Source organism: Humulus lupulus, chromosome X, assembly GCF_963169125.1.
Source record: "Humulus lupulus chromosome X, drHumLupu1.1, whole genome shotgun sequence".
NCBI lineage: Eukaryota > Viridiplantae > Streptophyta > Magnoliopsida > Rosales > Cannabaceae > Humulus > Humulus lupulus.
In genome coordinates this window covers 212,857,404-212,875,936 of record NC_084802.1, presented here as the reverse complement: position 1 = coordinate 212,875,936, position 18,533 = coordinate 212,857,404, and the positions used below count along the sequence as shown (strand labels likewise).

The following is an 18,533-nucleotide window of genomic DNA, read 5'->3' as shown; positions in this document are numbered from 1 at the left end:
TTTAGTTATATAAATGTGACAATTAAAATGTTTGTATACATAGAAAAGAACTCTGATTTAATACGACATTACCCAATAGTCATTAATTTGAAATGTACGGCACGAAGTTCAAACCAGTCAAACCCATTTAAGAGAAATGATTCTCGTGGGAATTAAGGAGCTTTATTAAGAGACGTGATATCTTTATTAATATTTCTCGGAAGAAAATTCTTAAAGAAAATGAGAAACACACTTATATAGACTTGATCGAAAGTTGAAGAGACTTCATGAAAAATTTCTCCCTTATGTTGCAACTTTTAATGAAATTCTTAAGAAAATGAAAATGTCTTTTAAGTTTTCTCTTGGTTAATTTTGGACCACAGTTAAGGTACATATATATATATATATTTTAATCAAAGAGAGAAGAAATAGATCATAGTTGGTCTAACTAATTAATACTACCTAGGAATGTTCATTGGTCGGTTTAGAATAGTTGGGTAGATTTTTGACAAACTTAAACTTATAATCAGTTGGTATTTTTCAACCCGTAACCCACCCAATTAAAAAAAATTGAAGTTCAACCAAATCATCGGTTTTAACCTGCCCAAACCGCCGAATTTTTTTTCTAAAAAAATTATTTTTCACTAATTATTTTTTTATTATTTTCTCTATTTTTAGTTTGTATTTGTAACTAAAATAATTGTTACTTTAAAATATAGAGTTTTTTTATAAAAAAAAATTAATTTGAATTTAGTTTTATATATGTATAATTAATAATTAAATAAATATAAAATTAAAAAAAAGTAGCAAATCCTTAATTGAGCGGGTCAGGTTACATTGGGTGGGTTGCCAAAAATTTCAACCCGCCCAATATAATAATTGATTGTTTGAAATGAAAGTCGGGTTTTTTGTCGATTTTTTCAGGTTGGTTTGGACAGGTTATTCGGATTGGTCGGGTTGCAAAATTTTTTGTACAACCCTAAACGTCGAGTTGACCAAGACATACGAGTGTATGTATAATGTTGTAACACTATTTTTTTTGGATAAATTTTTTTTTTTTTTTAAATTTTAGTTTGTTGGTTTGTCCTATTAAGAAATTCATTATCAAAAAGTACTAGATTCCCTTTCGGATAGTAGTAATAAAATTTGAAATATATGGTATATGTTTGTATACCAATCACTTTCTTTTATACAGAAAAAAAAAATCGGAGTCCTAAAAACACAGTAGGGCTTCTAACAATCATAATCACAAAACATATTAATGAAGATAACCTAAGTAACTCAACCCAACTAAGTTATGTGATCTATTAGTAATTTTATTCCTATTATTTACTTTGTACACCAACAAACTTATTAGAGCAACTCATCTAATGGTATTATTTACTTTGGGAGTTGATGGGAGAGTGACTTGTAGGTGGATGAAGTAAACGGAGTTTTATTAGCAACGTTGCTTTCTTATTTATTTTTAAAAAATTTCTTTCTCTTTTTTGATTGGTTAGATGTATTAAAAAAACTAAAATTGAGTCACTTAAGCCGCTATTGTTTCTCTTAGAGTGTGTGGCTAGTGTGTGTCTACCTACCTAGCTATCTTTTATCTAATCAGTTAAAGAAATTAAAAAAATAAAAACAGACTGGAATGGATGACCTGAAAAAGAGGACAGCACAACAATAAACTGGTCTTGTCGTGTTTAGGATCTTTTAGGTTACATAATAGCAGCCACAATTGGTGATCGATCATCAGTCAAAAGGTTCCTACTTTTATGTCCTTCTCCCCCACTATTGGCCTAGCTTCTCAATCAGTTAATGACAATAGTCCCCCAATTCACCTTAAACGACTCAGCATCCAACTACTACTACTGCTACTATATATATCTCATCATCATCTAACTACTACTACTACTTGTACCATATATTTTTATATAAAACCATTCCATCCACGTATCAAGACTACCCTTTTAAAAGCTAATTAACCCCATAATATTTGTATAGTTAAGTAATAACAAGAGCAAATTAAGCTAGAGAGCTAGAAAAAAAACAAGAAAATTATGGGTACTACTACTACTACTAGTACTGCTGATCGTGATCATCATGAATTGGTGGAAGAGAAGCTGAGCCCTAAAGCAGACCACCAAGAACTACTACTACTACCTATGGCACCGGCCATGATCTCAGCTCCTCCACTTAGAGTCCATTTCTCTCCCTCATCGACAGTCCCCAAAAGTCCATTATTCCTTTCTCGTCTGATGATGAGTAGCAGCACTAGTACTCCACTAGCCAGCCCTGTGATCAAGCAGGCCATTGCAAGCGTGCAAGGCTATTTGGAAGATGTTGGCCACTTCACTAAGCTAGAGCCTCACGAGGCTTGGCTTCCTATTACGGAGTCCAGGAATGGTAATGCTTATTACGCCGCATTTCACACTCTCTGCTCTGGAATTGGTGTTCAGGCACTACTTCTCCCCTTTGCTCTCACTGTCCTTGGTTGGTAAGTTCATTTTATATAAATATGTATATATATATATATATATACATATATATAGAGGTAGCTTCTTAGTTAAGGTCCTTATTTTTCTCCTTAACCGTAGGGTTGTTTTTTGTTTTCGGTACTTTATAACTCTATTATTTTTATAACAGCTTATGTAATAGTTATATTTGACATTCTACTAATTTTTTAGAAATTCTAATGAATTTCAATGTCGAAATTAGAGTTTAAATAATATGTTTTCATGTATATAAAAAAAATCATATACTCGTGCTTGTTTGAACTCTAATTTAAGTAACGTAAATTATTCAGAATTCTTTTAAAATTAACCAAATGCTTATTATAACTATAATATATGTCATTGTATAAAAAAAATGAATTATACGGAACATAAAAAACATTCATAGGTTAGGGAGATGCAGAAAATTCTTATAAATATTTATGTATATAATAGGCACACCATTTTCAAGGATATATAAATATGAGTGCACTTTAATGGTTACTACCCATGGAAGATTACTTACATATTAACCATTAAATTAATATCAATGATACATATTTATAGTTGTTAATTAATATTTTTAAAAATAAATTTTGATTTTTTCTAAATTTTGAAAGGATTACCTGATGAAAAATGTATATTTATTATGAAAATATATTATAGTAATTTTTTTTATTTTTCGAATATATGTTAATTTCTAAAGATTAGAAACAACATTAATTACAGCAAAAAAAAAATTAAATTCAAAATTAATATAAAAAAATTTAGCAGTGAATTGCTATACAAAGTAGTAACAATTGAGAAGTTGATAATATTGAACTGAACTCATGCAGGACATGGGGAATCATAAGTCTATTGGTGGCTTTTGTGTGGCAGTTGTACACGTTGTGGTTACTGATACAGCTTCATGAGTCCGATTCTGGGATGCGCTACAGTAGATATCTCCGCCTTTCCATGGCAGCTTTTGGTACGTACTTTAACAAAAAAAATATTGCTATAAGATCCTTTGGTTTGGGGTTATTTGGAATTGGGTGAGAAACTAGTCTCTAATTTTTTTTATTAGTACATTCAAACTCACTTGTGTACACATTTTTCTTAATTTGTCTCTTCTAATTTATATAATTATTTCATTTTCGCTTCAATAAAATAAAATCATGGGTTCGTCACCTGTGTAGTATTCAAGTGTTTGAATCACTTGAGTGTTTTATAGTATTAGTCTAAAATATAAATTTTAATTATTTATTTGTTAATATCCTTTGTGATAATACATATTTTAGAAAAATAAGAAAAATATTATTTCAATCTAATTATGGTTTATGTTTTTTTAGATCCTGTGTTTTGACTAATTACTTGTTTGGATCCTGTATTTTAACAAATTACTTTTTAGACTCTGTATTTTTTAAAATAGTTCAAATAGACTCCTAAACCCGATTTTGATCAAAGTTTTTTTTAACTAAAATCACAAATAATTCATAGTTATTCTGCCTAAAAACTGTGTTATTACATTTAATTTTTTGTTTATCAAAATCAGATTTATGAGCATATTTAAACCATTTTACAAAATATAAAATTTTAAAAATAATTTGTCAAAACACATAGTCTAGTCTAAATAAGTAATGAGTCAAAATAAAAAGCTAAAAATAAAAATAAAAAAAAAAGCATAAATCCTTCTAATTATAAAAGTTGGGACAAATTTTACAAATTATGAGACAATAAAGTATCTTACTAGCTAACTAGGAAACTCTAGTCCTCATGTGCACATGATATATAGGTATAGCTATTAACGAGGGTAAAGAATCCACATAAAACAATATTGGGTGCGTCATGACTTTCGAAAATAGTGAAAAGAAAATAATAATGATAAAGTTAAAGATCTAAAGACCAATCTTATCACAGCACTCACAATATTTGTTATTTTGTCACAATATTACATTACTAAAACTGCACTTTTTTTTCCATTTTACCTCAAACTACCATAAATCATCTTCTCAATCTTATATCACTAAAACTCAGATGTCAAATATAATTATACTTTACAATGAAAAATATATAATTATACTCTATTTCAAATTAACTCAAAAGTTATAAAACAAACTAAAATATAAATTAATTCAAAAATATAAAAATAATAAAATAATTATTATAATAACATTCATTCTAAATATTGTAGAAAATTGAGAAAATATTTATATATATTGAGAATAATATATACATTATTATATATATTTATGAAGGGAGAGATATATGTCTATGCGTATATCTCTTCTATATAAAAAATGTATAGATAATGAAATTTTTTGATTTAACAATTTATTTTGTTTACTTTAATGGAATATTCTAACGAAATATATTTTTATAACTAACTAAAAATAGATATTTATTAATTATATTAATATAAATTTAAATCATTGTTATATTAATATTTAATATAAGACTCATATTATATATATAAAAATTATAAACAATATTTTGGTTTAATTTTTCATTTCATATATAACTATATTAATATAAAACCAAATGTTATAAAATATCATTATTATAATAATATATAATATAAGACTAGATAATTAATAATTATATTAATATAAATATAAATGTTATAAAATATTATTATGATAATAATATTTAATACAAGAATATATATATTTAATACTTATATTAATATAAATTTAAATTTGATAAAATATTATTATAATAATATATAATACATAATCTTAATTTTTATTTAAAAAATTATCATTTATATTTAAATTTTTTATCATATTATATATATTTAAAAAAAATAATGAAAAATATTTTGGTTTAATTTTTTATTTAATATATTTATGTCATTCTTTTATATATAATATTGTATGTTTATTTGAAATTTATATGATAAAAATAATTATGAATTTTATAAATAAAAATAAGTAAATGTGCATTGGACATTATTTGTACTAATCTAATCTATATAATAAGTGTGTAGATAACGGAAATTCTTGATTTTAACTGTAGAGTAGTCCTAGCTAAATATGTATTAACATTACTATAAGGATAATGTTATAAAGAAACAAAATAAGAAAAGAGAAACAAAAAAAAAAAAACAAAAAGCAATCTTATCTATACAAAGGTCAAATTATAATTTTGCATTGTTGTCGTTATTGGGAATTAAATTATTAATACCATGTTGTCAAATAAACTTTTTTTTTTCACAATATTATTACTATTCTTGAAAAAGACAATAAAGTTAATATTTTGGATTTGACACTAAGATACACTTATTTTTCTACAAATTTGAATCCTAATTATTGAGATGATGAACAGGTGAGAAGATTGGAAAACTAGTGACCCTTTTTCCAATCATGTATTTATCTGGTGGCACGTGCGTAACCCTAATTATGATCGGAGGGGGCACCATGAAGATATTTTTTGAGCTCGTGTGCCATGAAACATGCACTGTAAAAAACTTGACCACCATAGAATGGTACTTGGTTTTTACTTGCATGGCCACTCTCATTGCTCAGCTTCCAAACCTCAATTCAATAGCTGGGGTTTCGTTGATTGGAGCTATAACTGCCATAAGCTACTCAACCATGATTTGGGTACTCACTTTAAACAAAGGCAGAACCAATGGTGTGTCCTATGAACCACTTGAGAATACCAAATCAGATGTGGCTAGGCTTTTCGAAATTCTCAATGCACTTGGCATTATTGCCTTTGCTTTTAGAGGCCACAATCTTGTTCTTGAAATACAAGTAAGTTTTGTTCATATACAGGGGCATTTGACAAAATATATGTGTTTTTTTTTCTAATAACTTCACAAAATTGTATATTCATTGATAATTCTTTGTAAATATACTTTTTTAATACACTCAACACCCTATTGTTCACTTCACAAAATATACTTTTTTAATTCTATCATGAATGTCATTTTACAAAATATTATTAAAAAAAAAAAAGGCATTACAAAATATCTATTTTCACAGATTATTGCATACATGAGAATTTATTTGCTAATGACTATTGTCATGTTTTTTTAGGGGACAATGCCTTCGAACAATAAGCAACCATCTCGTCTGCCAATGTGGAAAGGAGTTAAGTTTGCATATTTAATCATTGCAATGTGCTTGTTTCCCCTTGCAATTGTTGAATATTGGGCTTATGGGAACTTGGTGAGTTAGAACCTCTTTTTAAGAAAGAAAAAAATAATGAATAAACATTTTGGTGGATATGAAAACAAAGAACTAATCATATGGAATATTGAATATGGCAGATACATGCTTCGAATGAAGGGGTGCTAACCGCTTTGTATGAATTCCACAAAAGGGATGGATCAAAATTAGTAATAGGGATGACAAGTGTATTGGTTGTGATTAACAGCCTAAGTTCCTTTCAAATCTATGCAATGCCAGTGTTTGACAATTTGGAGTTCAGATTCACTAGCGCCATGAACAGACCATGCCCGCGTTGGTTGCGCTCAGCGTTTAGGGTTTTCTTTGGCTGCCTAGCCTCTTTCATAGCCATCACAATTCCATTTTTGGCAAGTTTGGCAGGGCTGATTGGTGGCGTGGCGCTGCCCATCACCTTGGCTTATCCAAGTTTCATGTGGATTCTCATTCGGCGACCCCAAAAGTACAGCAGAATATGGTTGCTTAATTGGATTTTGGGTGTTTTGGGAATGGTCCTCAGCATTTCGGTTGTCACTGGAGCAGTATGGAGCCTTGTCACCAAGGGAATGGAAGTTAACTTTTTTAAGCCTCAGTAACAAATGAGAAGAAAATATTTGGCAAAATAGAAGAGCAATAGTAATTAATCTTCTTCTTCAAGTGTTTTCTACATAAACCTTGAGCTATATATCAAGACAGACCCATTGGATTCATTCCCATGTTCTTGATATATACTGAAATGTAAACTATGTATGTACCTGACGTTAATTGTGTACAGATAAATAAACCATAGACTATTATGCTTGCTTTCAAAAGTACTTGGATACCAGAATGCAACTTCTCACAGATACAATTAAAGGGAAAGCTCCCTGGCCTGTGGACGAGTCCATCTAGGGCTGAGATGACTTTTTTTTTTAAATTGCGTTTTGTGTCCAAAAAAGACAAGTTATTACTTTTTAAACACATGGCTCGTTTTCGAACTAAATAGCATTGCTCAAAACTAAATCTTGCACAGAACATTGGGTTCTCCCTGGAGGGGTGGAATTTGAGCTCTTTAGATGATTACAAGGTTAAAAGGAAAAATAAGTTCAGCCCACTTTATAAATAGCAAACAGGGAACTGAAGAACATATATATTCATCCAAAAAAAAAAACCAAATAACTAATTGCCTCACTATATTGTTCTTCCATTCAATAAAAACATTTCACTTCACTGTTCTGAATGATAAGAACAAATTTTGCCATCAGCATCTTCTGAAAGAATTAATACTGATCCTGCGCGATTACACATTTGTATGTTTGAACTAGGAGTGCAGGGGTAGTGAAACACCCAAGAATTCTCATGCTTTACACATCAAAATGGGGGTAGTGTGAGTGACTTCAACTGGTATTACATAGACAAGGGAAGAAGCATTCTTCGTCTCTTTTTTCTTGCCAATCTCACTTGCTTTGTAATTTTAATGCACAAAAGCAAAAGCATTGTGATGCAAACCAAGATAAACGCAAGACGTAAGTGCCTATAGTATAAAGAAACAGCTGAAAAAACCAAGAAAGCTATAATGACCAGCTCCCATATTACAAAAATCACAACATCTACCCTGCATTCATAAATTGGGGGAGAAGAAAAACGTTCAGAACATTATCAGAAATGAAATGGTGTTATCCAGAAGATATATTAAAACAACTAAAACGAGAACTATAAAATAAGTAGCACAAAATTTTCAGATGGAGAAAAGAAAAGGGTTCCAATTAGACTATTTTCATATTATAATAAACCCCAAGTGCTTACTAAATCTCACACACAAAGTGCAGAAAGAACGAGAGTATGAGGAGGAAAACAAATGAATGAATAAATAAATGTCTACCTACTCAAACACAATACAGCCAATATCAAAATTCAAACACTTCTTCACAAATGGACTAAATAAATTTATACAAAAACAGGCATCTGATAAAAAGAACAACAAGGGTAAAGTGTTTGAGGAGGAAAGCAAGAACATGCAAAGTGCCAAAAATTATTGAGAGAGAGCTAATCCCATCAGAGCAACAGAGCCCATAAATGGCCTGTCACAGCCCACAAGTAAGCATTTTTTGTATACCATAAGTGTGTTGTGTTTCCACCAGAACGACTACGAAATCTAAGCTCCATTGTAACAAATATAATGCAGAGTATCAATTGGGAAATTCTTACTTATAGTTGGTCTTTCTCCATCAAAATGATTATTCAACTAATTATGAGCTAGTTAATCAAACCAAATCACTAATATCTCCAAAACAAGAAAGTTTATCATATCTCGATTGGGTTAATTTGGTTCTCTGAATATTGATTTAACTTTTCTCATACCTATCAAAAAAGCTACAATCTTTCTACTTATTGGTCAATATAAAGACAATTGTAATACATGTTAATAGATTACTAACTATTAACCAACACACATGAACAACAATAAACAAACACAAAAAGGACATGTGAAAACGTAATTTCATGGACTTTTATTATGATCCATCTTCGATGATTTGAAAGTTAAACTTTGCGATAATAAAAATTGAAAATTCATCAAAGGGTACTACAATTCTAGTACATAGCTCAATCAATAGCTCTCAAAAACTGTTATCATGACAAGTTTCGAATCAGATTATGAGCAACTTAGATCCCTATTCGACAAAGCAGATACAGAAGATTTCAAAATTTGGAAAAACCCAAATTAAAATTGAGAGGATAAAGGGTAAAGGGTACCTTGAAGAAGTGAGATTGGAGGTGGAAGAGAAGAAGGAGACGGAAGCCCAGTCGTGTTTGGATCGAATTTGATACTCTCTTAGCTGCTCTGCAAGATTGGAACGAGTTATCATGGCTATCGTCCTCGTCCCTGTGTTTTCTGAAAATGGGTATGAGATAATCTAGGAGGAAGACGAAGCAGAGACGCGGGCTCTCATCGAACAAAGAAAAGAATCAAACGTTCTTCTGCGTATCGCGTTGGCTTTCTTTGCGTACACCTACCCACACTCTAACTTTCCCCTTTATTCTTCATTTTTTAGTTCACCAGCTAACAGTGACGTGACAGCGGTTCAGTTTTAGCTTCGAAAATATTTTATTTAAGATATTTGCAGTCCAGTGTTTTACACTTGTTATAAATACATAATATTTCATTTTTACTATAAAAATATTCAATTTTTAATATATATTAAAAATAAATACCTAATCATTTTTTTGTGTCAAAAATACCTAAAATTTTTAAAAACACTACTTTTTTTGCAATACCTCATCTGTTCACTACACCAAAATACTTATTTTGTGTCAGTCAAACGCGTCAGTCAACGTCAACATTTGTGGCAGTTGAACACTGCCACAAATGCAGGGGCATTTACATCACGCTGTTAATTGGTGAAGTTTGCATCAGTGGCCAACTGACGTTGTTAACACACTATTTGCGTCAGTGGGCAACTGACGCTAACGGCGTGTTTGCGTTAGTACCCCACTGATGCAAACACGCCTATAGCGTCAGTTGTCCACTAATGCAAACGGTGCGCTCAGTATTAAATCCCAGCCATCGACCCCAAGCCCCTCATTCTCCCAAATTCAAAACTTAGGTTTTCTCCCAAGAACCAGCAGCACCTCCAACTTCCTAGACCCATTTTGGTGAGATTTTTTAATTTTTTTAATTTTAAGGTTAAATTGATGAATATAATATGTTTATGAACCTTATACATAGTTTTTTTTTTTTTTGTATAGATTTCTGATTTTGAAGATTATATTATTTGAAAAACAAAAATCCTCCTCCATGGTCCCGGCCCATGTCGTGCCGGCCCACTTTCCTTATTTGGGCCCAAATTTGGGCCCACTTTTAGGCCCATTTTATTATTGCCAAAAATTGTGAGGATGGAAAATTGAAACCTCCACCTCCTCTTTAACAATCAATGGACTCACCACCAATCCAAATATATTTCTTTGTTTAAATTATAGTTTTAGATATTTTTATATACTTTTTAAAAATACTTTGTACAAAATTATATCAAAGATAATTATTAGAATTTGAATACCTAATAATAAATACAAAAAAATTTAACTCACAAATCTTAAAATAAATTAATATAATTATAAAAATATAAAATTGAGGAAAATAATAGACTTTTATTATCATTTTAATTTATAGATAATTGACAAATAAAAATTTATTATCATTATTAATGTCAAAATATCGGGCTTTTTATCGTGTCGTGTTTTCGGGCTAGTTTGTTCGTGCTTTCATGTCGTGCCTTCGGGCTTGTCGTGCCGTGCCGTGCTCAGGCCCATGTCGTGTCGTGCCGTCCCGTGCCAAATTTCAATTCGTGTCGTGCCTGGCCCAAGCCCATATTTTTTCGTGCCGTGTCGTGCTCGTGCTGTGCTAGAAAGCTCGGTCCGTATTTACAGCTCTAGTCGCGGGGGTTGAGAGGTGGCTGGCTGGGAGTAATGCCCCAAAATCCCCAATGAGGTTTAATGGTCGAATTAGAAGGCTGGGAGGGCCATGATTTATTTATTATGTCATTAAATGATTATATGCATGATTATGTGAATTATATTATTATATGATGATAAATGCATGCATGTGGGTCCACTTTTCATTATAAGGGTATTTTGGTAATTTGGCCCGTTGATGGCATATTTGTATATTTTCATGCATGTTGGTGAATTATTGATGAGGCCACATTATAAGGTGGATTTGTTCGAGTTATTCGGAATGAGACGATCTTTGAATGCAAGTTAGCGGTTTGGTCATAACGGGGTTAATTTCGAGGCTCGGGGTGAGTCTCGGGGTAATTTGATGATTAGTACATTACCGGGAATTAAAGGGTAATGAGATATGATGTATTAGCATTTGAGATTATTGAGAATAACGGAAATTGGAGGACGTTAATTATAATTAACGAGATAGGTGGGAAAAGACGATTTTGCCCTTGCTAGCCTTGAAAGGATTTTACTTAACCTATGGCCATTTTGGTCATTTGACCAAGGGTTATATCAAACTAGAAAGTTGTAGAAAGCTTAAGCAAAAATAGAGTCTCTTCCTCTTCATCTCACGATCACCATTCTCCTTTTTCTTCCTTTGAATTTTTGAAGCCACAGTTGAGGATTCAAGTTAGGGAGTCAAGCCTTGAGGGTCTAGGATTGTGTTTTACCATTGAAGAGGGTTTAATCTTGAGCTTGAGGTAAGAATTCAACCATGAAAACTCTAGTCTTGCTCTGTTTTTCATTGATTTTCAGTTGGGATTTTTGGTTTGGATAGTTGAGAATTCATTGAAGTTTTTGGCAAAGTTTGATTGGGTTTTGATGCCAAGGACTTGTAGAATGGGTTTTTGGGTTCATTTGTGAGTTTGGTTGAGGTTTGGAATCACTTCTTGAAGTTTGGAAATTGGAGAAATCGAAGGGAGAAAAAACCAGGGTTGAATCACCCTGGTTCTAGCGCTACAACGCTGTCCAAGGCATGTCAGCCCTGCTTGTAGCGCCATGGCGCCAAGGGGGCAGTGTTGTAGCGCTACCCTGTTTTTTTCCAGGGTACTATTTTTGGTACTTTTTAGGGTTTTTGGCTCGGGGTTTCAATTCCTAAGGCTCGGGATCGAATCTACTAACAGTCTTAGTACGATTCGAGGTCCCGAGAGTGAGGTTTTAGATCATGAACCTTTTATTATTGATTTCATTGATGGAGTTCCATATTTGGTTATGACTAGGTGACCGTTAAGGGATCAAATGATCGATCGTTCTCAATGGTCGTTTTTAACTCGTTTCACGCTCAAACCAGAGGTAAGAAAACTGCACCCAGTATGTGACATGCATGGTTATTAATGAGACATGGTGAGTGCTATATATGTGGAAATTGATTGCGTATTAAATGCTTAGCAGTCTTGCTTATTTGTGAATGATACTGACTTATTAGTCAGAAACGACAATGATGTCAGTATTGATTGTGATGCTGTGACTTATTAGTTAAGTTCGGCATTAGTACTGAGCACTAGTCGTATGGTATTGACTTGTGAGTCAAGAACGATATTAGCGTGTTTAACGCAAGCCGAAAAGATTAGATCTAATCGACATAAGCATTATCGTCATAAGCATGAAATGCTTGATTTACCTTAAGTTCGATGAAAAACAAAAGCACTTGTCTAGTCTAAAGGCTAGTTACTTAGAGTCAGAGCCGAAAGGCTCAGGTGACTGCATCGTCACATGGTTAAGGGTGCGGAGCCCAAGTTCGTGACTTACTCATCAGTCACTTATCCAAAGTCACTTATCTGGTCTAAGTTTGTGATTTACTCATCAGTCACTTATCTGATTAGGGCTACACGCCCCAGCATGATTATTAGAATCTCGATACTTGTCTAGTCTAAAGGCTAGTTACTTAGAGTTAGAGCCGAAAGGCTCAGGTGACTGCATCGTCACATTGCTAAGGGTGCGGAGCCCAAGTTCGTGACTTACTCATCAGTCACTTATCTGGTCTAAGTTTGTGATTTACTCATCAGTCACTTATCTGATTAGGGCTACACGCCCCAGCATGATTATTAGAATCTCGATACCATCTGATTAGGGGTACACGCCCCAGTATGATTATTAGAATCTCGATATTATCTAATTTGGGCTACAAGCCCAATATGATTATCATAATCATCATTTGATATTGTATACAAGCAGTAATGAGTTTTCTTGCTGAGCCTTGGCTCACAGGTGCTATGTGGTGCAGGTAAAGGGAAAGAAAAGCTCACCCAGCCTTGAGTGGAGAGCTTAGGTGGCGATGTATACATATGCGGCCGCTTGACCACCACAACCAAGGTGTTTCTCAGAGGAACTAGGGGTTAACCCTATTTTTGCCGCTTAGGTTAGCGGGTTGTAATTTTTACACTGTAATGACCGTTTTGGATTGTAAACAACTTGTAAACAATTTTTAAGGGCCCATGTACAGTTTTATGTTTTAAATAAAATATATCATTTCCTTTTTATCGAGATTTTTAACCTTAGCCTTTTAATGACACCTAGATGCACGTTTATAACCAAATGACTCGTTTAGTGAGTAAAGCACGGTTTAAAGTTCACAGTAACGGTCTTGGAGTAACCAAGGCATTACACTGGGGACTAGGTACAAGGGGGCTGGGGTCGCATGGGGTGGCTGCGGGCTGGGTACACTGGTCGGTGTTCATAGCGTTTTTTATTTTTATTTTTTTAATATAGCATTTACTTCAGTGCCCAATTATCACAAACGTTTGCGTTAGTGGGGCACTGCCACAGATGCCAAGTTGTGTCAGTGTCACACTGACGCAAATGCTAGCCTGGTTTGCGTCATGAGATTCCGCGTCACATATAAAACTGACACAAAAACTCAATTGTGGCAGTTAGAAACTGACGCAAATGACCTTTTTGTAGTAGTGGTTGGAGCTGTTCAGTGTTAACTCAACAGATATGTATCACTCTGTAATTCATGTATTTTTGTTATCAAAATATGTATTTTTTAAAATTGTATTAATTTAAAATGTCTTTTTAATTCATTTTTCTAATTTAAAATATTTAAAAATAAATAAATATGAAATAGACCAATTGCATAGTGAAAAATGTCTGCTTAGTTAATATGCTTAATATTTCCAACACAGGAGGTACTGACAAAAGTAACGTTTTAGCAATTTTAGGTAATTTTGCCACAAAGAAAAAAGATTAGGTATTTATCTTTAACATATATTGAACGTTGAGTAATTTTGCCGTAAAAATAAAAGATTAGGTATTTAACTATAACAAGTGTAAAACATTGAGTATTTATGCCGCAAATATCCCATTTTATTTTATAATAAAAAGTAAATGGCAGCTAAAACACCCAACATTTTTAAAAAGTTGCACTTTTATACCCAATTATTTTTTTTTGCAGTAAATATACTTAATGTATTTAGAAAGTTGCACTTTTATACAATTTTTTTTTTGTGATAAATATACTTAATGTTTTTAAAATGTTGCATTTTTATACCTATTTTTTATTATTTTGATAAATAATAAGAAAGTTTAGGAAAAAGATAGGATTCTAGTTATTTTTAAAATTTTAAATTATTTTCACTTTCAAAATAATTTAAAATTTAAAAAATAATTAAAATCTTATATTTTTCTTTCACTTTCTTATTATTCCTCAAAATAATTTTTAAAAATAGGTATAAAAGTGAAATATTTTAAAAATATTGAGTATATTTACCGCAATAAAAAAAAAATTAGATATAAAAGTGCAATATTTTGAAAATATTATAATATCTGAATTCATAGTAAAAAATTAGGATTATTTATTATTATCATAATAATATTTTATAACATTTAAATTTATATTAATATAATTATTAAATATCTAGTATTATTGTTGTTTACCGAGTTTTTTGGAAACTATAAATATATTAAGAAATAAGAGCTGAAGAGAAAGAATTAGAGATGAGCAATCTGAGTTTTGCGTGGTTGGGGCGTTAATGAGCCTTAGTCCACGAGTCAATAGTATTAGACTTTAGAGAGCTTTTGACAATGATGTTTTCTACAAGTTTTAGCAGAGTGATTGCATACAAGAGAAAATATGGGATCCCCACTACGGTGCACAACTGGCCCTATTTATAGGTAGTCAAGCGTAGCGGGCTTGGGCAGGACTAATCCGGGCCCAATAGGGATGTAATCACAGTTTGCTCGCTAATGGAATCATAATACAAAGAATGTTACATAATAAAATATAGTTAATCAGGTACCATTGGGTCGGCTCAGGAGTGGCCTAGCCTTACAGCTGCCCATTATACGTTAGCTCGGACTGGTCAGCGTGGGCTTCTAAGGGGATCCAAGGGACAAGATCTGTCAGAGTAGTTGCAGTACTGTTTCCTAGGAACAGTGTACGTTCCGTGTGTACCCTTTTCTACAGGTTAGTTAAGGAGACCAACTTCCGGATTTCTCGGGGACGTGCCAGCATCAGGGAAGATCAGGTTTACCCTGTCCGAACGTATGGTCCAAGTTCGTTTACTAATGTTCTGGTTTATTTACCAAAGTCTTTGTAACGACCCCAAATTCGCTAATGAGGCTTAAAGGCCTTGATTAGTGTGCCAGGAGGGCATTACTGGATTAATTGTGATTTAAATGTGTAATTATATGTTTAGTAATGTTTTTACGATAATATGAAATAACATGTGATATATGTAAGAACCACATTATTATGTGGGCAGGTCCGCAGAGCACGACTCGAGACGATCCTAGGGTCAGATAGCGGGAAAAGTCACAACGAGACTTAAAATATGACTTTGGACAAGTCAGGGGTATTTTAGGTATAGGGTAGTGTTGACACGGTTCTTCGCCAACATGTAATTAAGAAAATAAGAGGAAGAGATTAGTGCTTAATAATGAACCGAAACAGATAGATGATCTTTAAAATGGACTGAAGACACAACTACGTTTTTTAGGTGGTTCAAATGTTAAAATCCTTCTACTCCACCAGCCAATATTATTGCTGTATTTCTGGTATTTTTTACAGGGTATTTTGTTATGTAATAGAATCCAGCCCTTTGCAACTCCCAGGGTCTCCATATTTATAGGAGAGGGCACCTGGGAGTTGGTAAGGGGGGTCATCCCGTGACCTTCTTACCCATCATGTCACTTCTGTGACATTCATGATTAATTCCTAAAACCTGACAAATGAAGTGTGGTCTAATCAACAGGTAAGGGGGATAATGGACCGCACGGCCCAACCCAGTTGTGCGTGCCTGAATACACACGTTCATGCTGCGTGTCCGAGAATTCAGGGATATATCAGGCACGTGATGTCTAATATATGCACGTTTACATTGTGTGGTTGACTTTATAAGGAGTCACGACTTCCACCTCCAACTCGTGCCCCGAGCTGGACACCTTCCTGACCTGCGGTCTTTATTTTCCTGACTCGGCCCTTAAATAATCTTGGTGAACCTTTGGTTACCTCGAGCTAAAGAGGTAGGACCTGACGACAGCAGCCCCGGTCATGTGGTATCCACATGGCTGATATAATTAGGCTATCTCTCAGCTCGCTAATAGCCCGTGGAAAATCAGGGCGTACAAGTAGTTATTTAGACTATTGGGTTATGAAAATAAATATATGGAGATATATTTGAGGTTAGGATGTCTAGGCGGGAATATTGGGGGATTTTACCATTTTGCCATCGGGGACGGTTCCGACACCCCGAGCTTTGGGAATTAACTTAGTGGATAAGACAAACATAAGGAAACCCTTGGAAGAAATATAAACCGACCTTATTTTCTTTCCTTAGTTTAGACTTTTCTCTCAAGGAACACTCAAGGGGAAAACAGAGGAAAATTCTTGAGGAATTGAAGCTGTAGAATTCTGGGAACTCAGAGGAATTCAGGGGTAATTTTGAGGCTTAGCTCAGTGAACAATCCAGGACTAAATCAAGACTAAGGTAAGGGTTAATCCATGTGTTTTTTTTTCTTCTGAAGTTTAACTTTGTGTATCAATTTGTTATTGAGGTGCTGTCCAATTGTTGTTTAAGGTGGAATTGAGCTGGGAAAATCATTGGGAATCAGCTGGACTTTGGATAGAGGGAAGGTTCTGTTATTAAGGTAAGCTTTACTCCATGAATTAGAGGTTTGAATTTGGGTTCTTGACTGATTAGCTTTGGGTGTTTATGTTCTTGGGTTTCAGAGATTAAAAAGAGGATTCTAATGTGTGTTGGGCTGGATTTTCTGTTGAATTGTGTGGCTTAAGTTGGTTTGTAAGCTTTGGTGATATTGGGTGTTGAAGTAGGGAGCTTAGGTGTGGTTTTGGTTGAGTTTTTGAGCTTTAAAATGGTGGGTTTTCTGGGCACGAAGGGAAGGGCCGCGGCTCTGCTCTAGAGCATTGCGGCCCTAGGATGAAGAAAGGCCAAGGAGGCTCGGCCAAGGGTGGGCGCCGCGGCGCCCAAAGCAAGGGCCACGGCGCGTGTCTTTGTCCAGGATGGCCTTGGTTCTATTTTGAGGCTAGGGCCGCGGCTAAGCTTCAAGGGTCGCAGCCCTTAGTTGTGCACATAAACTTTTGAGGATTTTAGGCATGGGAATGTGGTCTAGTATGCTCGGGATTGGTTTCACCATCGTGCTTGGTGGAATTCGGATTCCCGGGAGTTAGTTTTGTAACCGGAAACCTATATTTGAATATTAATAGAACCCTATACTTTGGTTGTGACTAGGTGATAAAGACTTAGGCTCGGGAACGGATCGTGCTTGAGGGGCGTTGCTCGTAATTCAATAACTGTAAAGATTAAAGGTAAGAAAACTGCACCTGGTTGAATATATGTGACGGGACTAAGGGTTCCCTATTGTAAAGGCTTGAAATGATGGTATTATGCCATGCAAGCCATTTAGTGAACCAACGGCCTAAGGGTGCCAAGGGTTTCACTAGCGCACAGGGCGCGGCTCGGCCACTGGTAGCCGATGACATCTTATTATGCACTGAGCTCGGTTTAAGCGGACCGGAGTCAGTGGGATAAATAGAGGGTACGGCCTAAGTCGTCGGCCCTGAACATTATGCGATGTGAATGATATAAATAATTGATTGCATCTAGAATCTGAGCTTATGTGATGAATGTCTATTGTGAATTATGTGATGAAAGATCATGCTTGATGATTTAACTGTCTGATATCATTGATTGTGTTGTATATGATGTTTTCTTGCTAGGCCTTGGCTCACGGGTGCTACGTGGTGCAGGTAAAGGCAAAGGCAAAGGCAAGTTGGATCAACCTTGATTAGAGAGCTCAGCGAGTGGAATGTACATGGCTAGTTGCTCAGCCACCACGGTTAAGATTTAGGCAGGGACGCGAGATCCAAAGACTGTCTATTTTGCCTTAGTATGGCTAATGATTACTCATGTACCTATGGGATTCTGTAAATTTACTTTAAACACTGTTCCTTTTGGGATCCCATGAACATAACAATTTAATTATATAA

At 33.9% G+C, this 18,533-nt stretch overlaps 2 protein-coding genes across 2 annotated transcripts; one reads left to right on the top strand and one right to left on the bottom strand.

The window, feature by feature from the left end:
* The first annotated feature begins 1,861 nt into the window (after positions 1-1,861).
* On the top strand, positions 1,862-7,419 carry LOC133803211 (lysine histidine transporter-like 8). The gene is made up of 5 exons (XM_062241185.1): positions 1,862-2,461; positions 3,293-3,426; positions 5,763-6,193; positions 6,479-6,610; positions 6,712-7,419. Exons 1-5 carry the CDS (start codon positions 2,025-2,027, stop codon positions 7,201-7,203), a joined length of 1,626 nt encoding a protein of 541 aa, XP_062097169.1. The 5' UTR covers positions 1,862-2,024; the 3' UTR covers positions 7,204-7,419.
* A 255-nt stretch (positions 7,420-7,674) lies between these two features.
* On the bottom strand, positions 7,675-9,653 carry LOC133803212 (uncharacterized). The gene is made up of 2 exons (XM_062241186.1): positions 9,341-9,653; positions 7,675-8,201 (listed from the first exon to the last, which is right to left on the bottom strand). The coding sequence occupies exons 1-2, from the start codon at positions 9,451-9,453 to the stop codon at positions 7,994-7,996; spliced, it is 321 nt and encodes a 106-aa protein (XP_062097170.1). The 5' UTR covers positions 9,454-9,653; the 3' UTR covers positions 7,675-7,993.
* Between the last annotated feature and the right edge of the window lie 8,880 nt (positions 9,654-18,533).

What these genes read in the sequence shown, in the direction of transcription:
- LOC133803211 (XM_062241185.1), top strand. Translation starts at nt 2,025, where the DNA reads ATGGGTACTACTACTACTACTAGTACTGCTGATCGTGATCATCATGAA. An exon ending in GCTCTCACTGTCCTTGGTTG is followed by an intron (nt 2,462 to 3,292) that starts GTAAGTTCATTT and finishes GAACTCATGCAG; the next exon opens with GACATGGGGAATCATAAGTC. An exon ending in ATTGGGCTTATGGGAACTTG is followed by an intron (nt 6,611 to 6,711) that starts GTGAGTTAGAAC and finishes TGAATATGGCAG; the next exon opens with ATACATGCTTCGAATGAAGG.
- LOC133803212 (XM_062241186.1), bottom strand. Translation starts at nt 9,453, where the DNA reads ATGATAACTCGTTCCAATCTTGCAGAGCAGCTAAGAGAGTATCAAATT. An exon ending in TCCAATCTCACTTCTTCAAG is followed by an intron (nt 8,202 to 9,340) that starts GTACCCTTTACC and finishes TTATGAATGCAG; the next exon opens with GGTAGATGTTGTGATTTTTG.